The sequence below is a fragment of the Mangifera indica genome, chromosome 15 (assembly GCF_011075055.1).
Source record: "Mangifera indica cultivar Alphonso chromosome 15, CATAS_Mindica_2.1, whole genome shotgun sequence".
In the NCBI taxonomy this organism is placed as follows: Eukaryota; Viridiplantae; Streptophyta; class Magnoliopsida; order Sapindales; family Anacardiaceae; genus Mangifera; species Mangifera indica.
The window spans coordinates 8911291-8937015 of record NC_058151.1 but is presented as its reverse complement, the minus strand read 5'-3'; the positions used below and the strand labels follow the sequence as shown (position 1 = coordinate 8937015).

Here is a 25725-nt window from a genome sequence, read left to right as displayed (position 1 = left end):
AACAAATCTACACCTATTCTAATACAAAAACTCTCAACAATTTCATCTAAAACATGTAAGAATTGACCCATATATTCAATTGTTCAAAGCTGAAAATCCTAACTAAAAAACAACCAAAAACTTTGTCTAATGCTTAAATCTCAACACCAAAATGATTTAAATATGAAACCTCTTTTGCTATTTTTGTCACCAAAAAAGTGCAAAAATCATTGGTAGAAAAGCTAGATGCGTGCGACTGTCATAGTCTCATGATTTTTTCGTGAATTTTTGAAAAATGTCAACAGTGATTTTGCAATGAAATGGTTAGAAAATTTGTTTTGTGTTTGTTTGTATAGGGGGCATTTTGGTCAATTCACATTTGCTAGGTATTTTTGCTTTATATTAACAGAGATGGGTATTTTGGTTTAGTAAATTAAGTTTTGGGGTGTTTAATTAATTTCCGTGTATTTATATAATCTAAATTACAGATAAATTAAGTAAAACTACCACAAATTTTTAGGGATACTGCCTTCAGTGTTGATAAGATTGATCAACGTGGAAAACAGAAGAATATTTTTAAGAAAATTTTCCAAAAATCTCTGAATCGTCAAGCTTATACGAAAATGGTGAAGGGAGGGTCCACAATTGGAGTGTCATAAGTTCCTTGTGATCCACTGCCAGTCGGATCAGATTAGATATATCTGTTTACTTCCAAGCAAGGAAAAGCCCCATTTCTTATATAATTGAATATTTAATTTGCCTACATAGCTATATAACTCCACTCCAACTTCAACTTAAATTTCAACACCTCCTTCATCAGTTACCTACTGGTCAAATCCTCCGCAAGCCAACACTTGAATCATTCAGGTCCACCTTCTTGTCTTTATACTTCATAATTATTTCGTACTTCTTCTCATATCATTGTTTTCCCGTTTATTTCTTCTGGGTGTGTTCCTTTTTTTGCATTTTTACCATTCTCTGTTCGGATGATTCTTCATTGCTAATTGCTTTTAATCTAGGTTTGTTTTATTCATTCTGTTGCTGCTTTCTAGCTATCTCAGTTTTCTACCAAGTATTAAACCCTTCATACAGTAATTGGGATGTTCGATTAACTTTATTTATTATATTGAGAACACTTGTCTTGTTGACTCCAAATTTATGATGTTATAATAGTTTGTGTGAGTAGGAACAGAGAATGTTGCATTTACGCTGTTGATGAGATTCGTTAATCCCTTATTTCTTTTTTTGTTTTCGGTTGTGGGGTTGTCTTTGCAAATGATAAGGGTAACTGCATTAGCTCTTTTGTTGAATATAATGATAACTAAATGTGTACTTTTTCATGCGTTATTAGGCCGCTGTGAAAACTTTGCAATCCAATCTGTTGAGCAATGGCTGCTAGCAAAGTCCCTTGTAGTGTTATTTTGCTCTGCTTCTTCCTTGGAACTTGTTTGCTATCTCAATGTTTTGCCATTGGTGTTGATGTGAACCAGACGGCAAGACTGTTTGTAAATGCTTCTCAGAGCCGGCCAATACCTGATACTCTATTTGGAATATTCTTTGAGGTTAGTTATTGTTTCTGCTGTTCAAACAATTTCTTTTATTCCTAAAGTGAATTTTTAGTTGCTCCTATATTTTATAACTTGCTTCTTATTTTTATAATTACTTTTAGGCGTCCTGATTTTGGTTTAATGCTATCTTTTATCTTTCTATGTGATATGGCACATGTGCTACTACGCATTAATGTGTATCCTTGTATTTATGGACATGTGGGCATGAAATTTTATACTTAGTGAGAAATTGCAGTTGCCTGCTTTGAATGTGTATTATCTTTATTGCTTGCATGGACTCTATGCTTCCTGGTTTTACCATACTGTGCTGCAAGAAGTATTGTCAGTGTGATCGGAACTATTTTTTGAACTAAAGTTATTTTAGATTTAGCATTGCTCTGATTTTGTCTTTCTTCAGGAGATCAACCATGCAGGTGCTGGTGGGCTGTGGGCAGAGCTTGTGAGCAACAGAGGTCATTCTCAAATCTTTTCCAATTTCTAAAAATCGATAGAAAAGTTATAGTTTGAATGCTTGGCTGCTTAAGTTATGTGGTTGGTTGATGATTTTACGCACAAAATATGAGGAGGGGTTGCTTAGTTCATACTAATGTTTTAATTTTAGATTTCATAACTTGAGATATAAAGCAACCTTGAGATTCTTCATTGTGAACCAAAAAAATTGTTTACGGGTCTACTCTAGTGCTCTTAATATTTTGAATATGTTTTTTGTCCAAAAAGAATTCTCCATGCTAATCATTACACCTTGATATCCTTAAATTTACACTAAGTATTTGTGAACACATTTTGGTTTATGACAGTGTCAGTAGAATGAACTGTTGATTGATTAATGTTTCCTTCCTAGTGTCGCTGATATGCAACTGGTCCCTTGTTTTAACTGTTCTTACTTTGGTTAACCCATCGGAGGTTGCATTTTTGCAGCTATGTTCTTATGGTGATTTGGGGTTCTTGAAAGTAGTGAATTATATGGTTGACCACTAGTTAGATCCTCAGATTTAGTGCATACCAACACTGTCTTTGTAGAGTTTGTTTGCAGTTTCTCTAATTTGCATACTATACACATTATTTGAATCTCAGGAGAGAATATTGTCTCATCTTCTTGGTGACTATTAATATTATAGAAGGTTGGGAAATCTCATTGGAAAAGGGACCAAGGAAAGTATATCAATTTTTTCCGGTATTGATAAGGGAGCCATTGTCCATTGTAGTTATAATAGGAATATTGCTTATCAAGCAATTTATTATATATCAAAACTGTTTTCAAAAATAATGTTATGAGGATTCGCTTGAATTTCTATTTCAGGTTTTGAAGCTGGGGGCCAAAATGTTCCCTCAAATATTGATCCGTGGTTTATTATCGGAGATGATTCATCTATAATTGTTTCAACGGACCGTTCATCATGCTTTGAGCGAAACAAGATTGCACTTCGAATGGAGGTGCTTTGTGATAGCCAAGGCAGCAATGTTTGTCCAACCAGAGGAGTTGGTGTTTATAATCCAGGATTCTGGGGCATGGTGAGAATGAATTGACATTTATTATATAAAAATATAATTTTTGTATTTTATGTTTCATATATTTCATATGAATGGAATAAAATCATTTTCATTGTAAGTTCTAGTGTCAACATTATTTTTTGTCAGTTGAATTCTAGTTGTTCAGGAAATATGCATTCCTAAATCTTTCCTCTTAATTTCTGGCAAGTAATTTTATAAATCTTTGGTCTGATTTTTTCTGTCTTCTTTTTCTTTTTGTTTCCTTCAGGATATCAAACAAGGCGAGACCTACAAAATTGTTTTTTATATCCGTTCTTTGGGATCAGTTAATCTATCTTTGTCACTGACAAGCTCAGATGGGTTGCAAACACTAGCTACTGCCAGAATTCTGTAAGTATAATCGTTTTGTTTTCCTATAGACTCTTGTCTATGCAAGCTTTAGATTTTTTTTTCTTTTCCTCTGCAGAGCTTCAGCTTCTGAAGTTTCAAACTGGACAAAAGTGGAGAGTTTGTTGGAAGCCAAGGAATCAAATCATAACTCAAGACTGCAACTGACAACTACCAATAAAGGGCTGATATGGATTGATCAAGTATCAGCCATGCCTTTGGACACCCACAAGGTACTAGTTTAACTTTTCTGTTTCTAATGACTCATTTGCCTCCTTAAGTGGAAAGACTTATGCTAGAAAACATTTCATTAGTGTACATAGGTTTAACTTGCCTTTTTGCCTTTTAACTTTTGCTCCTATTGTGCTCCAATATGTCACAAGCCTTTTGCTTTTATTTGAATTCTCTGTATAAGGAGTGGCTTTCAATTCTATTCATAAACTAGTTAGGGCACAAATTCTTTCATGTTGCAAAGATAATTAATATGTGTTTGCTCGAGTTTTTAATAGGGGCTTTCACGTTGGTTGGTCTATCCAGATTGAGTATTTAATTCCATGGAGGGGATTATATATTTATCAACCTAGCCATTTCCTTTCGTTTAGTACCATTCACATGTTATATTGACTGTTGGCTTTAATACTTGATAACAACAATTGTTTGTGTTATGTTACAAATGGCCTATAACTTATCTAACTTATGTTGATTTGAAATTGATGTAAATGAATGCCAATAGCCTTGGGAAGTTAAAAACAAAATATTTGAACATAAGCATACACAAGAGTTTGGGTAGATGTTTTCCTTAATTCATTCCGTTATAATGGTCAGTGAACTATTGGCTAGTTGGAATGGATTATCGAGAATAATTAGATAGCTATGTTGTGTTTTCAATTCCCTTGTTTTTGTCTTAGCATTTGCGGAGGAGAGCAATTGCAGAGAACATTCTACTAATTTATCAAGATGGAGATGTTGATGAATATTCTTTTGCTTTTTTAGCTCACTTTTTCCACTACATTTTCTTTTTCCTGTTTGATTGTCCAGTTTTAGGATTCAAGTTCTGGTTTTTAACTGGTTTTTCCTGTTCTTTTATAGTTCTTGTGTTCTACATGCTGTTCTGGGAGTTCCTTAATGTTATTTTTAAGTCATAAAATTGGTATAAAACTAACTTTTAATTCACCTCTAGTCTCTTTTGAAGTTAAATAATTGATGAAAACAATCAATTGTAGAACTGCTTGTGTAGAAATTTGCTTTTATTTGTACCATGTACAAAGTTTTTCTTACTATGAGTTTGTAATTGCTTTTTATATGCATCTAAGTTTCAGTATCTTTACCTTGGTGCAGGGACATGGTTTTCGAAATGAGCTTGTTCAAATGCTTGTTGATATCAGTCCTCGATTCATCAGATTTCCAGGTATTTAAGAATTAATTTATGCTTATAGTTCTCAGCTCAGCTGGGATTATTTCATGTGTGTTTTCAGGTGTTGTAATTATTTTTGTTAAATTCACTGAAATTCAGCATAAAAGTTGAAATTTGAATAATGCTGTATTTTCCATTATTTTGCAACAGGTGGATGTTTTGTTGAAGGTGAATGGTTAAGAAATGCATTTCGTTGGAAAGACAGTATCGGACCTTGGGAGGAGAGGCCTGGACACTTTGGTGATGTTTGGATGTATTGGACAGATGATGGACTAGGTTATTATGAGTTTCTTCAAGTAGGTGTTTTGTCCTTTTTTAGGTGAAAGTTTTTATTGAGCCCTTACAACTTGAAAGTGTTTCATGTTGCTTAGCTAGAAAATATAATAAAATTACTTGTTCATGCAGCTATCTGAAGACATTGGTGCATTGCCGATATGGGTGTTTAACAATGGTAATAATACATAGCTTGATTCCCAAACTACATTATTTTTTCCTTCTGTTAGACTGATTGATTTTCTTGTGCTTTGTAAACTTTTTCAGGAGTCAGTCATCAAGATGAAGTTGATACTTCGAGTGTCCTACCATTTATTCAGGTTTGTGTGCAACTGCTTGATTGTTGCATGACTATTGGTCCAGACAACTATATTTTTATTTGAATTTCTATAAATGCAAAAGAAGCAGATCTGATGCCACGTAACCTCATTTTTTATGAGTATAGGATAACAAATAAGTATAAACCATTATTTTTGTTGACTTGACATTAGCGATCAACCAATGAACAAAATTGCATTGCATAAGGGTCCTTGTTCATTTCTGATGGAGTCAAAAACTGAATGGGCCTTAATGTTTCTTCAAGCTGTGAGTTGGTGTTTGGTAGGGTAGGGCATGGTAGGTGGATGACGGAATTCTTATTCTTTTCTCTTAGGGTTTATCATTTGCTCATAATATGATATTAATCTCAAAGAACTACATCCATTGGTTCCTTTCTTTTTCCTAAAAAAACAATGCAGTTGAAAATTTTGATGAAAGTTAAATAATGTTTTGATCTTTTAGAAAAGCGATCTTTACTAGCTTCTTTTTTGGGTTTTAACCCATCGTTAAGTATTTGAGTGTGGCTAAATTTCATGTGCATGTGCTCTTTACAATATAATTCAGATGATGGACATGCATGAGTAGAGATGTGCCAGTAATGTTTTCGGCTTTATGTTAGAAATTTTAAATCTCCTTTACCCCTGTTTGCTGAGAAGAAATGATATGAGATACCCAGTAGTGTACACAATGATTGTTTTAAATGATTACTAATTAATAATAAGGTAATATGTGCAATTAATTTCTGTAGCACCTTTCATATGGTGTAAATTATTTTCTTTCTTTCACTCTCTTTTTTGTGTGTTAAAATTTCATCCCATAAATACTACTTGTTCTGTTTGCAGGAAGCCCTTGATGGTATTGAGTTTGCAAGAGGTGACCCAAACTCTACATGGGGGTCTGTGAGGGCAGCACTGGGACACCCTGAACCTTTTGACTTGAGATATGTTGCTATTGGAAATGAAGATTGCGGGAAAAAGAACTATAGGGGTTTGCATATTTTTCTAGTTAATTTCTTTTGTTTTGTATTAATTATTTCTACTCTTCACAATCATTGAATTTCAAGTTGATAAATCATTGAAAAGTGTCATCTTAATGGGTGATTGAACTATGCCATTATCATAGGAGGAAAATTGTGTTTATGGATTGAATAATTATAGATATCTAATTTGAACGAAAGTTGGTAATAATTTCAACACAACCAAGGGTTGTTAATTCAATGGTTGGCTACTTGAATATAACCTAATTGAGTTTAATGATACTTTTTATTATCATTTTTTATGTTCATGAAATGATCCTTTGTTTTAATTTGTAGAATTATTTGTCCGTGATGCATTCTCATTTGATTTGATAAACTGTTTGTGATATTTATGTTTTTAATTAATTAATTAATTTATTTCTTGGTCAGGAAACTACCTCAGGTTTTATACAGCTATAAAACTTGCTTATCCAGACATAGGAATAATTTCAAACTGTGATGGATCTTCTCATCAGTTGGACCATCCTGCTGATTTCTATGATTTTCATGTAAAATTCTCACAAATCAATGGTTGTATAACTCATGATATTGTTTTAAATTTCACAATTTTGTTCTAGAATTATGACATAGATGTTTTGGTTATTTCAATAACCTTGTCAATTTTCTCTGATTCTTAACTAGGTTTATACATCTGCCAGTAGCTTGTTCTCTATGGTTCATCAATTTGACCGTACATCACGTGACGGTCCAAAGGTGTTTACCTCTCTTTAACCATCAAATTTGGTTTTGGTTAATATGTTAGTATCTTATTGTGATTTGATGTTATTTAGGCTTTTGTTAGTGAATATGCTGTGACAGGAAAAGATGCTGGCAAGGGAAGCCTTTTGGCCGCACTTGCTGAAGCTGGGTTCCTTCTTGGTCTAGAAAAGAACAGGTGTGCCAATAATCATAAAACTCTTAGGGCAATTCTTTTGGGCCCCTATTTTGGGAATTCTTTTGCATGAATGATTGTTTAAGAATATACGTCTACCTCACAAGTTTGACAACTTATTGTTTGCAAGAGGTGATTTACTCTTGCAGAAAGTTCATTAAAATGATGACGATATTCTGATGGCTGCTTTATTTTTTTACAGTGATGTTGTTTCAATGGCAAGCTATGCACCACTTTTTGTGAATGCCAATGACAGGAGGTACTTTCTCGTTCTTTTTTTCATCTCTAAATTATGTCAGAATGACAAAATTATCTTTTTTTTGTTAATTTTTATCTGTGGGCTCTAACAATGCAAAACTCTATCACAGGTGGAATCCAGATTCAATTGTCTTTAACTCCTCTCATGTCTATGGAACCCCTAGCTATTGGGTCCAACAATTTTTTGTGGAGTCAAGTGGTGCAACTCTTCTAAATGCGACTCTCCAAACTAATTCCTCTAGTTCAATTATTGCTTCTGCAATTGCTTGGCAAAATTCAGAGGATGAGAAAGATTACTTGAGAATAAAGGTCTTTTTTATTTCAACTTGTGTTCTCTTTAACAATGTTAAATCCACTCTGTCCTTATCATAACTAATCATTTCTGTAGCATATTCTTTGCAAAAATGTTTTTAGAGCTGATATGTGCCTTCTGCCTGTGTGTGTATTATTATCTCTTTAACAGTAACAAACTGCTCTTGTTAGTTGATATAATGGAATATTAATTTATCAGTAGTTTTTATTACAACGTTTAATATCAAACCTTGCATTCTACATTCTTGTTTTAAGAATTTGACATTTCTTTTATTGATAGGAATTTCCCCTTTTTTTAACCAAAATGTGTTTAACTTTTTAAATGGTGTTGTCCTCTATTTTTTTCTTAATTTTTTGTTATGTTACCCAGCCTCCTTTTCAGGAAATTATACTTTGCTGCAGGTTGTCAATTTTGGGAGCACTTCTGTAAAGCTCAATATATCTGTGATTGGGTTGGACCCAAACACCCTAAAGTTATCTGGATCGACGAAGACTGTTCTCACATCTAATAATTTAATGGATGAGAATTCCTTCAAGGAGCCAAACAAGGTATATATTTGGTTTCTAGAGCCTGGTTAAGTTTTACCTCTAATCCATGATGTACTTTATTGTTTATGAACATTATACTTTTCTTTTAATCCATACATCATTTCAATTTATCTAACTGGGTTTATTTTTAAGGTTTGAAGAAATGGATGTATCCTGATCAGTTTCGTTGACAGCACAAATTGTTTTGATTTGGTAGTGGATAAAGGGTCATGACACTTCCTTTCAGAATAGGGTCCATGAAAATTTTAAGAAACAGAACCTAAGAAATTCAACCAACAGGATTAGATGTTTCTGTTCTACTAAATAGATTTCAGGGCCTTCCTCTGATATTTTTACTAATTTCTTAATATCACAGAGGATAAAAGAATATCAATGTTGCTTATGATTCTTATAAACAGCAGAGAGAATGATTTCATTCTGATCTGCACCAGCAGTAGTCTCAGTTGGGTTAAATTTCTTACAACAATTGGTTTTGCATTGCCATTTATCTTTCTATGTATCTAGTTAGTTTTATATGAAGATTTGACTTTTTATCTCAAACAATGCAATACTATGTTTCGATAATTTTGGTTTTAACTCTGTTTATGCAGGTGGTGCCAAATCGCACACTACTTGAGAATGGGGGCAAGGACATGGATGTTGTAATCTCTCCATATTCATTCACTTCATTCGATTTGTTAAAGGAATCAGTCCCTCTCAAAACGGAAGAAACTGATCAATTCTTAAGATCCTCTATCTAAGAAATAAATGTATACATAAATAATAAAATGTGATTGTATCCAATAATCATGATGACTATTTATAATATAACTGTCTCTTCTACCTACTGTATATATAAAATCTGTCACGTGTCTTCAATTTCTAGTCTGTGAAGCTGTTCTACAAATGCTGTTTGCATCGTTTCTTTATTCCTGCTTTAAAATCATTTTTACTCTGGATAAAAAGAAAAATTGTTTTGGAACCCATCTCAGATTACATAACAAACATTCATTACCACTCTGTCTTCCGATTTCCTCATCTGTATAAGTTAATTGTGGTGCCACCTGAATGATTTGTGAAAATATTATCTTGCATCAGTCAAAGTAGCTCTCTTTAAGAGATGCATTATTGGTGTAAAATTATGTATATTAACGCTGAGTATTAATTTATGGATTAATAATTACATGTCATTTTATAAGTATACATTATTTTACCTCTAAAATTGAAAATGTATCCTGGAACAGACAGCTACAAGTATATATTTATGCGTAACCTTTGCTTTAATGTTTCCTTAATTTCTCACTTTCAAGATGATGGTGTCGTGGGTAAGTTGTATTTTTGAGTATATAATTTGGTATATAAATAATATATAATTAAATAATTTTAAAATAATATTTAATCGTATAATAATATATCATATATATTCTTTACAGTATACATATACTGTTAATTGGATAATAAACTCTTGAACAATAATTAATATACCTATATAGTAGTTTTCAAAAGACTAATTTTGTGGGAGAAAGGTAGTGGCCCCACTTGACGTTTCAAATAATAAAGTGATTTTTTTGGTTGGGTGAAAGGGTTTTTAGAGATGTAACTCAGGTGTAACCTCCCAGTTAATAAAATCACATCCAAACTACTCAAATAATAATATTCTACATTTCTCTCAATCCAATCAATTCTATTTATTGGCCCATATTTAATTTTTAAATTTAAAAATTAACTAAGTTATTTATTTTATACTAATCGCAAATTAATATCTTATCATAATCAAATATTTTATTAAAATCAATTATTTATTCAAATCAAATACCAAATATATTTTGTTGACCACAAAATGTTTGGATGATAATAAAAAAAAGATTAAATACACTAACTTATCCAAGACATGAATTAGGTCATGACTGATTTGGACCAAAGTTAAAAAATACAAAAATCAAGCTAATGTATGACAATACACCTTATATGCACACCCATGCATAGTTGAATTTGCAACGTGCATGCTAGGGTACGATCGTATATGGAGTTCATGCTACTAGATTTTTGGCATAAATCATTCATGTGATGCACAACTATGCATTCTTGACACACAACAATGCATGACATATATGAAGCCAATCATGAAAAGCCCTCTAGTGCACAAATGTCTTCTTCATGCCTTAGGTTAACGTAGTTTTTGGTCAATGATTGATGCACACCTGTGCATATAATACATGCACGACTGTGTATACCTTTTTTAAGGACTCATGAGTAAGACATCTTGCGCATCATTAGTTCACGTCAACTCTTGGGAAGTCAACATTCAATGCACACCCATGCATAAAGCATTCACAAAGAGGACCATTCATGGGGAAATTGTGCATCATCTCATCCAAGTCAAACCCAATCATAGTCAATGATCAAATGCATGATCGTAGGTATGCACGCCCATACATAAACTAAATTTGAAGCATACATACTCCTGTGCATGCAAGACATTCAAGCTACTGGATTTTTTACACAATCCCTATATAAAGCAATGTACAATTTTGCATGTTGTATGTGTTAGTGTATGCCTTAAGAACCATTTGTGTTGTCAGTTTCGAAGGCATTTTAATCTTGTATGTACATTTATGTGAATTATTAATAAAAAAGTAGTCTTTTTGTTTATATGCATAAGTTGTTTTCTTTATTTGCGATGATATAAAGTATCCATATAAACTATCTAGATGACTCACTTAATATACTTATTGAATCATCGAATTGTTCCCTATAAACGTGACATAACTTGGGTAATTATATCACATAGTAGACATATCGGATACCTCTATTGAATGTCATGAAATGACATTAGTGGTGGTGACAATGATGGTCATGTCATTACGGTATTGGTATAGATTAACAGTTATAAAATCATTTTTCAAACATGACCAAATAATGATAAGTCATATGGTCATTAAATCGTAGTTAATGACTTATCATAAAATTGTACTAGTGTACGAAGTAATCCTTTGACCTGAGATATCATAGTCAGATCCGATGTAGATATGTGTGACTCATGTGGTGTATATATGGGGTTAACCACATCTCATAAGATAAGCCATATTGATCATATGTTATTTGTACATGGAAAAGAATGATGACTAAGATAAGATTCATTGACTCAAAAAGTATTGGATTCTGAATATCTGTTAATTCGACTCAGATCTAAATTTTGAAGAAAACATTGATAAATATTAGAAATCAAATCTCTAGTCAAAGTATAATACAAGTTATACGAAGGATGTTTGTTATGATATGTTTCAAAAATTTAAATCGATGATTCATACAAAATCGAAATTAGGATTTTGATAATCTATGAGTCCAAAATCGATTCAGATTGGACAATGAAAGGATATTGTCTATATCAAATGTACGATCGAAGATATTAGATTCGATGAAATATTTATTTATTGTGATTTAGGGGTAATGACACATTGCTAGATGTTTATCATAGTCATTCAGTTTCCAGTGCACTTTCAGCTCATTCGAAAAAGGGCTCACGACTATGTCATGGTGAACTTGAAAGGGCACACCAATAAACCAAATTTCTAAAGGGATAATTAATTATCCAAGGAAGGCTAACACCTTTCGAAGGATAATCAAAATCATATAAAATGTTATATGGGTGTAAAAATAATATTTTAAAAGTTAAGATGTTAGTGAGATGAAATTAAGGTATATATTTGATATACATGCACGATAAAGCTTCAAATTATGAATTTATTGGGGCAAATAATAATTTTGAGATAGCAAAATGGGCCACCATTATATAAAGTGCATTTTAGTTCATTTTAAAAAAACATAAGCATTCTTGCGTTTTACTTTCTCTCACAAAACAAATTAAAAGCTCTCCCTTCTCTCTAAGATTTGACTTCGAAGGTGCACTTCTTTGGAGGTTCTTCAAGTGAAGAGTTTAATCCATTATCCTATATCCTTATAAGAGGCAAAGGAGTAGGTAAAAGTTTGCTCCTTCTCTTGTGTATCTTAGCCATGCTTTGATTTTTGCATCTTTTTTTCACCTAAAATTTTCAAATGGTATTAGAGCTTGGTTCAACAACTTGCATGTCTTTTTGAAGCTAAATATATGATTTTTATACATAAGGGTGTGTATATGTATCATCTGTGTAAATGCATGTTGTTAGTTTGCTAGGAAATCAAACATTTCAAGCATGTTTTGCTAACTCTTGGCTGAATCTTTCTTGGCTGAGTTTTATTTCCTTTTTCCATGTTCTAATGATTTTAAGATAAAAAACATGTGCTTTAAGGCATGTATATGATGAAGTGTTCATAGGATGCTTTTATATGTGATTGATTTAGACATACATGTGCTTTTTGGCTTGAGAATTCAAATTTAAATCTTGTAATTTTTATTAATGCATGTTGGCTGGATGTACATGATGATATACATTGAAAAATTTATGCTAATTTTGTGTATTGTACATAAAATGCATGAATTAAGGGCATGCATGTATGGTATATGCATAGGAAAGTTTGATGTATAGAGATGTGTTAATGCATTTGCATATCTATATTGAAATTGTTCATAAAAAATTTTGGATTATTTTTTATGTTAATTAAGACATTTGGGTGAAAATTATGATGTAGTGATTAATGTATATAATTACATGTAATCTAAAAAGATATGATGCATGGTGAAAGTATTTGCATGTTGTTTTGAATGGTAATGGATGTATATGAGCCATGAGATAATGTGCATGATTTTGTTCACTTTAGTTGAATGAAAGGTTTTATACAAGAATCAACTTGCATTAATATGAATGAGTGTATAAGTTGATAAAAGTGAACAAGGTCAACTAACACTTAATAGTGATTGAGTGTGAAAGTTGTCATGGTCTAGTTTTAGGTAAATGTTACCTAAAATGAATATTATAAATATTTGAATAATATACATCATGCTATTTATACTTAAATGATTGAGTCATTGCATGTTGTTAATTATGATTTTGATTAGATCATATAGTATAAATTAATATTTAATAGATTATGAATGACTTCATAATTTATATTAAATATTAATATGAATGTTAGATGGATAGATGATTATGGGATGATCATGGGTGTAATTTGTCATTTTTCAAAGTTTAAATAATTGGGTTGTAATATTCTTTTAATTAAAGAGTTTGTATTAAATAACCCCATCCCATTTATTTAATTTTATTTTATCGGGCTACATGTCTTAGTTTTCAATGTGATCGGAGCGATTAGACGAAGACCCTAAAAATGATCCAAATAGTGATCTGAATGAAAACATAGACCTAGATGAATAGTTTACCATTAGATTTTAATTTCGAAAACCCCAAAATCATCCCACCATATTTTAAATTATGCATACATGAGATGTAAGTATGTTATGTTTATTTGAATTTAATTAAAGTTAAGTTAAATCTAAATCTCTCTAGTTAAAATTATTAAATCTATGTCTCCCATCATGAGATAATTAAATTCTATAACATAAATTTTAATATCCCAAGATTTCTATTATGTGAGGGATATAGAATTTATCTCATAGAATTAAATTTATCTTGTTTTTGAATGGTTATTTTTATCATAACTAAGATTTCTATTATATAAGGACATAATGAAAATGTCATTTCTGAAAAGTGTGGTGGTTTGGACTTAACTAGTCGAGGGTGTTAAGATTTCTATTATATGAGATATCTGGAGCAAAGGGTATACTAAATGAATCTAGTCTTATATAGGGATATAAATAGAAAGAGTTTCCTACTTATTAAATTTAATTAACCAAGATTTGTATTATGTGAGGTTATTTAAGTTTAATAAGAATTTGATTTCCCACTAGAAAATTTGATCTAATGGAATTTTCAAGTCCCGTCTAAGGGAGTGCGAGTATTGAATAAAATAGTGAAAGCTAATGAGATTATGCAATTAGGAAAAGCTTAAATTCACATATTCAATTCACTAATAATACTATTTTCTTTTTGCAGTATTTTCGTTTAATTGTGATATATTCAAAAAATGACCAACAACATACTCCTAAGGATCTTGGATAATAATATTTTGATTGGTCCCAACTTCAAAGATTGGTTAAGAAATCTTTGAATATAACTAAACTTCGAAAAGATTGGTTACATCTTGGAAGCACCATTTCCTATTAATATAGCTCCAAATGCCTTCGATGAGGACTATAAGACGTTCAAGGTATAGGTCGAGGATAATAGGAAAACTCGAGGCTACATGCTAGCCTCAATGAAATGGGGGGCTTCAAACCAAGCATGAAAATGTTTCAGGGGCTTCTGATATCCTCGTTGCTTTACAAGAGTTATACAACAAGAACTCAAGAGTAGTTAAGTACGAGCTATGCGCTTCGCTTTTTAACATGAGATTAAGGGAAGACATACCCCTTGATGAATATTTCATAAAGTTGATCAATGCATTGGGGTAGTAGGATGTTTGGGGTGTGGTCCTACTGGATCACATCAAAATGAATTTGATTCTACAGTTCTTCCCACCAAGTTATAAACCATTTATAACTAACTATAATCTGAATCGATAAAGCGGACACTCTCTAAGTTGCTTAATGAGCTCTAAGAGTTTTACAAGCAAAGGAAAAATGACTTTAGATGTATAGATATCTATGCAGCTTTTACTAGTAAGGCCAATAAAAGGCCCAAAAAGTAACAAAAAAAGGTCCAAATGTTGGACCGAAAAAAAGGAATTTTAAGAAAGGTACTACAAAGGTGAAGAACGCAAAAGAAAAAGGAAAGTGTTTTCATTGCCAAAAGGATGGACATTGGAAGAGGAATTGTCCCTTGGACAACCTTAAAAGGAACAAAACAAGTATAATATATTGTCAAGTCATTGAATTCGAATTAAGTTTGGATTCAGATAATCATTCTTGGATCATAAATTCAGCAACTACGTCTCATGGTTGTAGTCGAAACCATAGGAACTTGCCAAGTTAGACTATCATCAAACATATTTTGAGGCTTTACAATGTTTTATATTTTGTAAAAGCCACTAGAAACATCATTTTTGTTTTTCCATTATGATAGTTTGGTTACAATGTTAAATTTAATGGAAATGAGTGTTAGATATTTTGAGAAAATATTATAGTTAGCAAAGCTATAAATACAAATAGTTTGTATGTATTGAAATTGAATAATTATCATATAAATTTTGTTATTAATAAAAGAATTTGAAGTGAAACAAACCCAAAGATTCTATGGCATCATAAATTAGGTCACAATAGAGAAAATTGATTCAACTTGGAGAAAATGGGCTTTTAAGTTCACGAGATTTTAAATATTATCCAACTTGTGAATCATGCCTCCAAGAAAAAATGACCAAATCTCTCTTTAAGAATAAAAGGGAATGTGCTAAAGAATTACTAGAGTTAATTATTAATATGGCCAGGGGAGGCTTTCACTACTTTATTACCTTCACTAATGATTATTCTCAGTATGGGTTTCTGTATTTAATGAAATACAAATCAAAATCTTTTAAAAAGTTCAAATAATTCAAGAATGAAATAGAGAAACAAACTAGAAAAAATAATTAAAATTGTATTATCAGATCGTGGAGAAGAATACTTAAGTACAAAATTTTAGGAATTCTTGAAAGATAATGGAATAATTTCTTAACACTTTTATACACACCTCAATATAATAGTGTATCTAAAAGGAGGAATCGTACTTTATTAGATATAGTACAAACAATGATAAGTTTTATATACTTGTTGATGTCATTATAGGGATATGCCCTCCAACCTAATATGCATATCTTAAATTGAATACCATCAAAATCAGTCTAGAAAAGACCATATGAGTTATGGTATTCTAAATGCCCAAATCTCAACTATATGAAAATTTGGGAATGTCTAGCTTATGTTAATGTAATTAAAATAGGTAAGCTGGATGTTAGATAAAAGAAAGGTCGATTTGTAGGATATCCTAAAGATAGTTTATGATATTACTTTTAGTTTTTGATTGATCAAAAAATAACGGTCAGTAGAAATGCACACTTTCTCGAGAAAGTGTTCTTAGAAGAAGATGGTGTATGAAAAAAACATTGAGCTCGAGAAAGAGTTTAAAGAGCCTCAAATTGACATTATTGAGATTGGATCGCCCACTCAGCGAGCCTTTGTATTAGATACTACAGTTCCAATACAAAAACTTCTAAGGTATCAGAGACCTCTAAAAAGATACAAATTTCTTCATGAAAAAGATTTTGAATCCTACTTAATAAGAGAAATAAATCATGATGATGATCTAAGAAATTATGAAGAAGCTATACTAGATACAAATTTAAGTAGATGGTTAGAAACAATGAATTCTGAAATAGAATCAATGCATACTAATCAAATTTGGACACTTATTAATCCACTGGAAGGAATTGTTCCTATTAGTTGTAAGTAGGTCTTTAAGAGAAAGATTGATAAAGATGGAAAGGTAGAGACCTATAAAGCTCAGCTAGTAGCAAAGAGTTGTACTTAGAAAGAAGGGTTGGATTATAAGGAAACTTTTTTGCCCATAGCTATGATTAAATCTATCCAAATAATGCTAGCTATCATACCATATCATGATTATGAAATTTGATAGATGGATGTCAAGACCACATTCCTTAATGGATTCATTGAGGAAAACATATATATGAAACAACCTATAAGTTTTGTATCCACTTCTAAAAGTAAGTTGCATTGATCTATTTATGGATTGAAACAAGCTTACAAAAGTTGAAACATTAATTCAATGAAACAATCAAATCATTTAGTTTTAAAAAGAATCTGGATGAACTTTATGTTTACAAATGGGTTAAAAATCATGTCATTACATTCCTCATGTTGTATGTTGATGACATACTATTAATAGGTAATGGCATTGGCATGATGAATGACGTGAAAATCTAGTTGTCTAAAACCTTCTCGATAAAAGACTTAGGAGATGCAACCTATGTCATTGGAATTCATATCTATAAAGATAGAACGAAAATGATAATTAGATTATCTCAAAACTTGTATATAGAATAATTGTTGAAAAGGTTCAATATGGAAAACTCAAAAAGAGAACTTTTTCCCTTCACTCACGATTTTCATCTTTCTAAAGATATTAGTCTAAAGACCAATGAAGAGCGACAATAGATGTGTAATATGCCCTATGCTTCAGTTATAGGTGGACTCATGTATGCAATGCTATGTACAAGACCTAATATAACATTTTTTATAAGTGTTATGAGCAGATATCAGGCTAATTCAAGTGAGAAACATTGGTTAACTGTGAAATCAATCCCTAAATACTTAAGAAGGACTAAAGATCTTGTTTTAAGTTATGAATATTCAGAGTTAAACATTCATGGATACTTAGACTTTGATTTCCAATGGAATGTTGATGATAGAAAATCTACTTTAGGGTTTTTTTTATTTGTAATAGGGGTATGGTTAGTTAGAAGCGTTTCAAACAATCAATTACAACTGATTCCACTATAGAAGTTGAATATATTACTGCTTTAGAAATTGTAAACGAGACTATATAGATGTGTAAGTTCGTATCCAAACTTGGTGTGGTTCTAAATATAGCTTATCTGATAACCATATTTTGTGATAATACGGATGTTATTGCATAGACAAAGAAACCAAAGACACATCAAAGGTCCAAACATATTTAATGAAAGTATTACATTTTGAAAGAGTTCTTGGGAATTGAAGAGATAATAATACAGAAGACACCGTTAGCAGAAAATGTAGCTGAGCTACTAACTAAAGCGACAACACTGAAATAGTTGCATTGTTGGTTCCGAGTGCATTTTAATCTTGTATATATATTTTTGTGAATTATTAATTAAAAAAGTAGTACTTTTTATTCATATGCATAAGTTGTTTTATTTATTTGCGGTGATATAAAGTATGTATATGAACTGTCCGAATGACTTACTTAATATACTTACTGAGTCGTCAAATTATTCCCTACAAACGTCTTGAGCAATTATTTCACATAGTAGACATATCAAATATCTCTATTAATTGCCATGAGATGATACTAGTGCGAGTGATGATAACGGTCATGTCATTACGGTATTGGTATGGATAAAAAGTTAAAGAACCGTTTTTCGAATATAACCAAATAACGATAAGTCACATAGTCATTAAATCGTAGTCAATAACTTATCGTAAGATTATGCTAGTGTACGAAGTAATCTTTTGACTTAAGACATTATGGTTAGATCTGATACGGATGTGTATGATTCATGTGGTATATATATACGAGGTTAACCACATCTCGTAAGATAAGATATACCAGTTATGTGTTATTTGTATATGAAGAAGAATGATGGTCAAAATATCGTTGACTTGAAAAGTATTAGGTTCTGAATATTCACTAATTCTATCTAGATTTAAGTTTTGAAGTAAACATCGATAAATATTGGAAATCAAATCTTTGGCTAAACTATAATGCAAGTTATACAAAGGATATTTGTTATGACATGTTTCAAATATTTAAATCAATGATTCGTAAAGAATCGAAATTAGAACTTTGACAATCCATGGGTCTGAAATCAATCTAGATTGGACAATGGAAGGATATTACCTACATGGAATGTATAATCAGAGATATTAAGTTCGATGGAGTATTTCCTTATCATGGTTTAAAGGCTATGATACGTTGTTAGATGTTTACCATAGTTGTTAAGTTTCCAATACACTTTCAGATCGTCTGAAAAATGACTCACGACTATGCCACGATGAACCTAAAAGGTCACACCAATAAACCAAGCTTTTTAAAAGGAGGATTAATTATCTAAAAATGGCTAGCACCTTCCAAAGGATAATCAAAATCATATAAAATGTTATATGGGTGTAAAAATAATATTTTAAAAGTTAAAATGTTAGTGAGATGAAATTAAGGCAGTTAAGGTATATATTTGATATACATGCATGGTAAGACTTCAAATTATGAATTTATTGGGCCAAATAAGAATTTTGAAATTGTAAAATGGGCCACCATTATATAAAGTGCATTTTAATTCATTTTGAAAAAACATAAGCATTCTTGCACTTTACTTTCTCTCACAAAACAAACTAAAAACTCTTCTCTCTCTTTAAGATTTGGCTTAGAAGGTGTACTCCTTTAGAGGTTCTTCAAATGAGAAGTTGAATCCATCATCCTATATAGTAGATAAAGAAGTCGGTAAAAGTTTTCTGCTTCTCTTATATGTCTTAATCATGTTTTGATTTTTGTTCTATCTATATATATGATATTCTTTGCATCTTTTTCTTCACCTAAAATTTTCAATATGCACGATTGTATACTTGATTGGTGTGAGTGAAAAGTTAACTATTAGGAATACTGACTGAGGTTGACTTGCATTGAAAAGAAGATCTTATCAACAAGTATGACTGTGCACACAAGATGAACATCTACACATCTAACTATTTCAAGAGAAAAATGTTATTTTTAGATGTTAATGACTACCCTTTTGTGTCTAACAACTATATTAATATTTCTAACATTTGAAGCCTATATAAACAAGTGAACTCGAGTTGGAAAATGTCAAAGAATTTACATTATCAAGCTATACTCATTTTCTCTCATAACGCCTTCAATTCTCTCTCTCACTAAACTACTTATTCATATTTCTTGAGAGAATTTCTTATATCCAATATATTGTAATAAGCCTTGGCGTTTCAATCTTTTTATCTTCTTTTCAAATCATTGTAAGTGAAATCTCAAACAAACTATTATATTTGATAGAGAACTATTATAAATAGGGGTATTTTAATTTATGGAATTTCAAGTGATTTGCTTGAAAAATAGAGTTAGGGGGCTTGAGTAGAAAAATTCTAAACTACTATAAGTTTTGAGCTTTCTTAACTCTCTTTTTACTTTGTGTTCATAATTGTCTTGCTTGAATTTTATTACTTTCTCTTGTGTGCAAATTGTAACACCTTCTACAAAGATACTATCCTTTGAAGGGAAGCGTTACTTGACTTAAGCTACATAAGCATGCAAATTACTAAAAACTTCATTCAATCATTTAAAATTTATAAATACCATAAATACGCTTATTAAAATATTATTTGTGAAAACACATAAAGAATGTTTGAATAAAGTAACCATTCACACTATAAATAGAAAAATCACGTGTGTAGCAAAAGTAAATAACACATAAATATAACACTCAAACTATAGGAAAGTAAAAATAATATTTGAACAAATGACAACTATGCCCTCATGTCCCATACTACACTGACCTTCTTGCATTGCAGTCGTCTTGATCACCTGTTATCTATAAAACATAAAAATAGAAAAATGAATGATAATCACTTAGCAAGTAAAAGACTTTACTAATGTTTTAATTGTCATTGACTTAATCCACCATAACTCGATCATCTAGAGGAGGGTTGGATTCGAACCAAGCTCGTTTGAACTCGAATTCGAGCTTGGCTCAAATAAGCCCGAAACAAGTTAACTCCAAACAAGCTCAAGCGAGCTCGAGCTCGGGGTGCTTGTCAAGCTCGCAAACTAAAAATTTTGATACAAACAACGTCATTTTGACCAATATGTATTAAAACGACATCGTTTTAATAAAAGTTATTTAAAGCTCGAGCTCGAATCGAGCTCGAATCGAGCTCCAGCCAAGCTCCAACTTATTTACAGAAAGCTCGAGTTCAATTACTGTAAATCAAACCGAGCTCAGGTTCAGTTCAACTTGAATCTAGCCATATTTTGATAATGTGGATTTATATAACTTGTTTACTAAATCTGAATCAACTTTGGTCCCTAACAATCATCTAGGATTTTCTAAGGATCTTAATCTTAGATGACTTCCTAAACCTATGGTTATTCAAGTACAACCCTTATGCTAAAACTTATACATTAAATCTCTTTGTTGATCGAATTAGGTCAAGACAGAAATCCAACACATTGACCATTCATAAAACTTGTCATATTCATTTGTCTTAAAAACAACATAAAATAATATACATTTATTTTATGAAAAAATATTTTAGATAACATTTTTAAAAATTTTAAGTTGAATATTGTTGCTTTATTAAAATATTAAAAATTTGATAACTTTTATTTAAAATCACACAATAGAACTTTTTCTTCTTAAAAAAATTAGTGTTCTCGAACAAAATGAGTTTAATAAAAATAAATCTATTTCATAAATCATAGACTTTCAAAAATCAAATACTCTTAACATATTTTTATATAATAAATTTTATAACATAATTCATCCATCTTCATAAAATAAATTTAATAGGATAGTTCATCATATAAACATTTTTAATATAAAGCACAATTCATTACACATTATATAAATTTTTACTCACCTCAAAATTAGACGAATTATAAACCACATCTTTAATTGTCTATAATTCGTACAATATTAAACTTCACAAAACATTGTATAATTGTCTATAATTATACAATTATTATTACATTGTCCCACAAAACATAAATTAAACTAAACAATATTAAATTTCAATTTTAGAAGTCTCATATAATAATTTATAAACCCTTCAAATCATAATAAATTTTTGTACTTATCAGAAAATTATGATTTTTTTTTTATAGCTGAATATACTTATAAAACAATCTCCAAATAGAAAAAAATTTCAAATACAATTGAATTTAATTTTTTCTTCAAAAAAAGTCAAAATATCGATTGAATAATTTTAATTTTTGGGCAATCTCTGCTTACAATTTTCAATAATTTTTACAGTGATAATTTAATAGAATGTGAATGAACCTTTAGAAAAAATTTTGAAGAAAAATGAAGTCATTTTCTTTTTCAAATGTGTTGGAAATAATTAAACATGTTAAGATCAAATTCTGTGAAATCTGTAAATAAAGATTTGCATATCCGAAATAATTTTCAATGAAGCTTCTTCGAATATTACGCGAGGTGTTGACGTTTGTCTATTTCGATGATGCTATTTGCCAACGTATTGCTTTTTGTTTTGGAAGACAAGTTTAGTATGCATTGGTTTTGCAGAAGAGAAGAGGGGAGAATCCTTTTTTTGATAAAAATTGTGTTATATCCTATGAGGAGGCAGTTTGGACAATTTATATATATATCCAACTGCCCTCCAACTCCCTCTCATAACTACCCTTGGTAGTTATATTAAATCGGACTGGGTCGACCTGTCTTAGGTGGACCCTGATCCAATATCTCTCACTACACATGACGAAAGACTTGAACCAAATACTTAACCACATAAATCTCATATAACAGTACGTTTTATACTTACAAATGTGTCATGCAACCTTACGAGCAATCTGCACTTGAGAGCTAAATACTATGCATCTGTTAGGAATGGTATAGCCGCTTCAACCCGAATAAAACAAAAATAAAGCGTTAGGCTCGCAGTATCCCAAACTTACTCGATAATACTAGCTCCCTTTAATCATTCTTTTATCATTGTGTTATTTTCCTATGTATCCATGATCAAGTCCAATCTCTATATGAGTGACATGATCGGCCGGCCAATGGACACACATAACATGTAAGTCTTCCTCTTCTACTCGAAATTTTCAATTTAAAACTTAGCTATTTTTCTAGTCATGTTCCATAGACCGAATCATGCGTGGCTATAGGTTCCAAGCTAAGATAGCAACACTAAGAGTAAATATCAAACAATAGTAAAGAGCCGAAGGGCACCAACATGAGGTAATCCTCATAAAGTCTCACACAGTGAGGAAGTAGGGATTCATCCTCTCATTACTTTAATTGGTTGTCTTACTTATGCACACTTAGTATGAATCATGTGCTATAGTGTGTATTTTCTCAAATGTCATTCACAACACTGTACAGATCTTAGCTCAGTCACTACACCCAATGTCTAACCTGAGTTCTTAATCATCTTCATACTTGTAGGTATTTATTCATATTAAGAACTCACATTTGGCATTCACAAGTTATTTGGATGTAGGGAATCCAAATCGATCATTTTCAAATATATCTATTCATGATCTCATCTTGATCAATCATCAAGGCAACATTTTTTTTCAATAAATCTTTTCTTGAGAAATTTGTCTCCCATTGGTATGCTCTCTCAGCATCACATTTCTCAAGAATAATGTCTCATCTTTGCTCATTCTCTCAATATCAAAGGTGATTGTTCGTGTGAATGAGCCAATCTCTAACTTGTGTGACATTACAATCTTGTTGAGCTAAAAACGATGTGTATACAGTGAAAACCCAAGAATTTCGGGACGCACATTTAAAACATAAAATGAACTTAAATTTATGGTTTTCGACGTTGTGTTATCAGTACAATATATAAGCTCAACCTTTATCAATCATAGTCTACGCAATCCAAAAAATTTAACATGTGCAAGAAATACTTATCTTAGAAGAATCTTGGTCAAAGGATCAGTGACCATACAATGCGTAGAATTATATTGTACATTCATTTTCCTCTTGGAAATAAAGTATTTTATTATGTTGTGTCTAACGTCGATATGTTTGGTTATTTTATAAAAATTCATGATCTTTTATTTCAATAGACAACTATTGCTCTGACAATATCATCTTGTTTACTTAAATTCACAAAGAATCGTCTTAATTAAACAGTTTCTTGCACATTTACTGAATAAGTTATATACTAGGCTTCCGATGTGGGTACGACTACGCATCTCTATTTCTTATCACTCCAAGATATGGACCCTTTTGGAGTAAGAAAACATAGTCTTAATTTAATTTGCATTGGTTTAAACTTTTTCTCTAACTGGCATCTCAATAGCCAATCAAACGCAAGTTCGATCCTTAATCACATAATCAATCGTCCACATAGCTTTTTAAAAATATCAATATTTTATACACAGTCTTTCAGTGCTCTTTTCAACATTTACTTATATCAACTAACCAACCCAATAATAAAAATAAATATTTGGACATGTACGCACCATAGCATACATAATACATCTGATGGCATCTGAATAAGTAACTTTTGACATTTCTCTGCTTTTATCTTAATTTTTGAGACATATCTCTTTTGGCTCAATAATTCATAAATTTAACACAAGAATATCAGTGGGTTCACAGTATACCATATTAGATTGTTCTAGAATCTTTTGAATAGTACGCTCTTATGACAGAGTCAAAAGTTTCTTTAAACAATTCCTCTAGATATAAATTCATAATATGTAATCTGTAATCTATTTTCCCATATCCTGCAAGTCAAAAATATGGACAACCATCCTTTGATGATTATCACTTACTTCAAATCATTTCTAGCTATCTATACATCATCACACACATTGATAGAATTACAAATTTGTTATCAGACTTTGTCACATAGACATGATGGTCTTGATTAATTATTTCAAAGTCATAAGGTATTAACACTTATGAAATCATTTCAAATTTCAAGTACCAGTATCTAGATGATAGTTTTAGGTCATTCAACGTCTTTGAAGCTTGTACAGTCTGCGCTTTAGACCTATAACAACGAGAGTTATATCTCGTTTCATATAGATTTCTTTATTAAGTTTTTCACTAAGGAAAATTGTCTTGACATTCATCTAGTGTAATTCTAAATTCAAATGTGTTACTACAGTTAAAATCAAATATATTATAGTAAATCTTATAAATGATGAAAATATCCTTCTACACAATCTATACCTTCTGATTGGGTATAGATTTTCGCTATAAAGTGAAATTATACCTATTTATTGAGTCATCCGCCTTACAACTAATTCAGGAAATTCATTCATTCCCAATGAATTTTTTATCTAACAGAGAGTCAACCAAAACCTAGAATTGGTTTGTTTTCTTTATATTTCATCTCTTCTTCCAATGCATTTCAAAATTTTCTTATCAAAGGATGAGACAATTATTTCAAGTTCTTCATCATCTTGGGGAGTGGTTATGAAAATCTCGTTTTCAATTCAAAACATCATTTGAATACTTTTAGATGTCCATTTTGATGCAATTGAGAATTAACACTCCTACTATCTGAAATAGATTAAAAGTTTAATCTCAATGCTCTTACTAGGTTGAGATGAATGAAGCAAGCAATTGAAGATCATCACTCCCACTATCTGAAATAGGTTGAAGTTCAATTATATTTGCTCCCACTATTTAGAACAAGTATAGGTCTTATATCTTAAGATTCAACAAATGGTTGTTAAAATATATCCATCCTCATTCTTTTCTCATCTCATTCAGATGAAACAATTTATCAATATCATCCTATTAAGAAAAATATCCTCTATGAATATAGTATCTTTAATACAAGTTCAATTAATCTTCCAACGGAATCCTCCCTAATGAATACATATCT

General features: G+C 31.1%; 1 protein-coding gene across 2 annotated transcripts; it reads left to right on the top strand.

Annotated features, from left to right (window-relative positions):
* The first annotated feature begins 533 nt into the window (after window positions 1–533).
* Window positions 534–9314, top strand: LOC123197963 (alpha-L-arabinofuranosidase 1-like). 2 transcript variants are annotated; one of them, XM_044612505.1, is made up of 18 exons: window positions 534–846; window positions 1331–1541; window positions 1945–1999; window positions 2848–3059; window positions 3307–3428; window positions 3505–3658; window positions 4764–4833; window positions 4990–5135; window positions 5245–5290; window positions 5380–5432; window positions 6273–6417; window positions 6836–6954; window positions 7088–7159; window positions 7237–7340; window positions 7540–7596; window positions 7706–7904; window positions 8310–8456; window positions 9047–9314. In XM_044612505.1, the coding sequence occupies exons 2-18, from the start codon at window positions 1368–1370 to the stop codon at window positions 9194–9196; spliced, it is 2025 nt and encodes a 674-aa protein (XP_044468440.1). In that variant the 5' UTR covers window positions 534–846; window positions 1331–1367; the 3' UTR covers window positions 9197–9314. The 2 variants fall into 2 exon arrangements, with proteins under 2 accessions (XP_044468440.1, XP_044468441.1); XM_044612506.1 differs by lacking the exon at window positions 534–846 and adding an exon at window positions 857–998.
* The last annotated feature ends 16411 nt before the right edge of the window (window positions 9315–25725 follow it).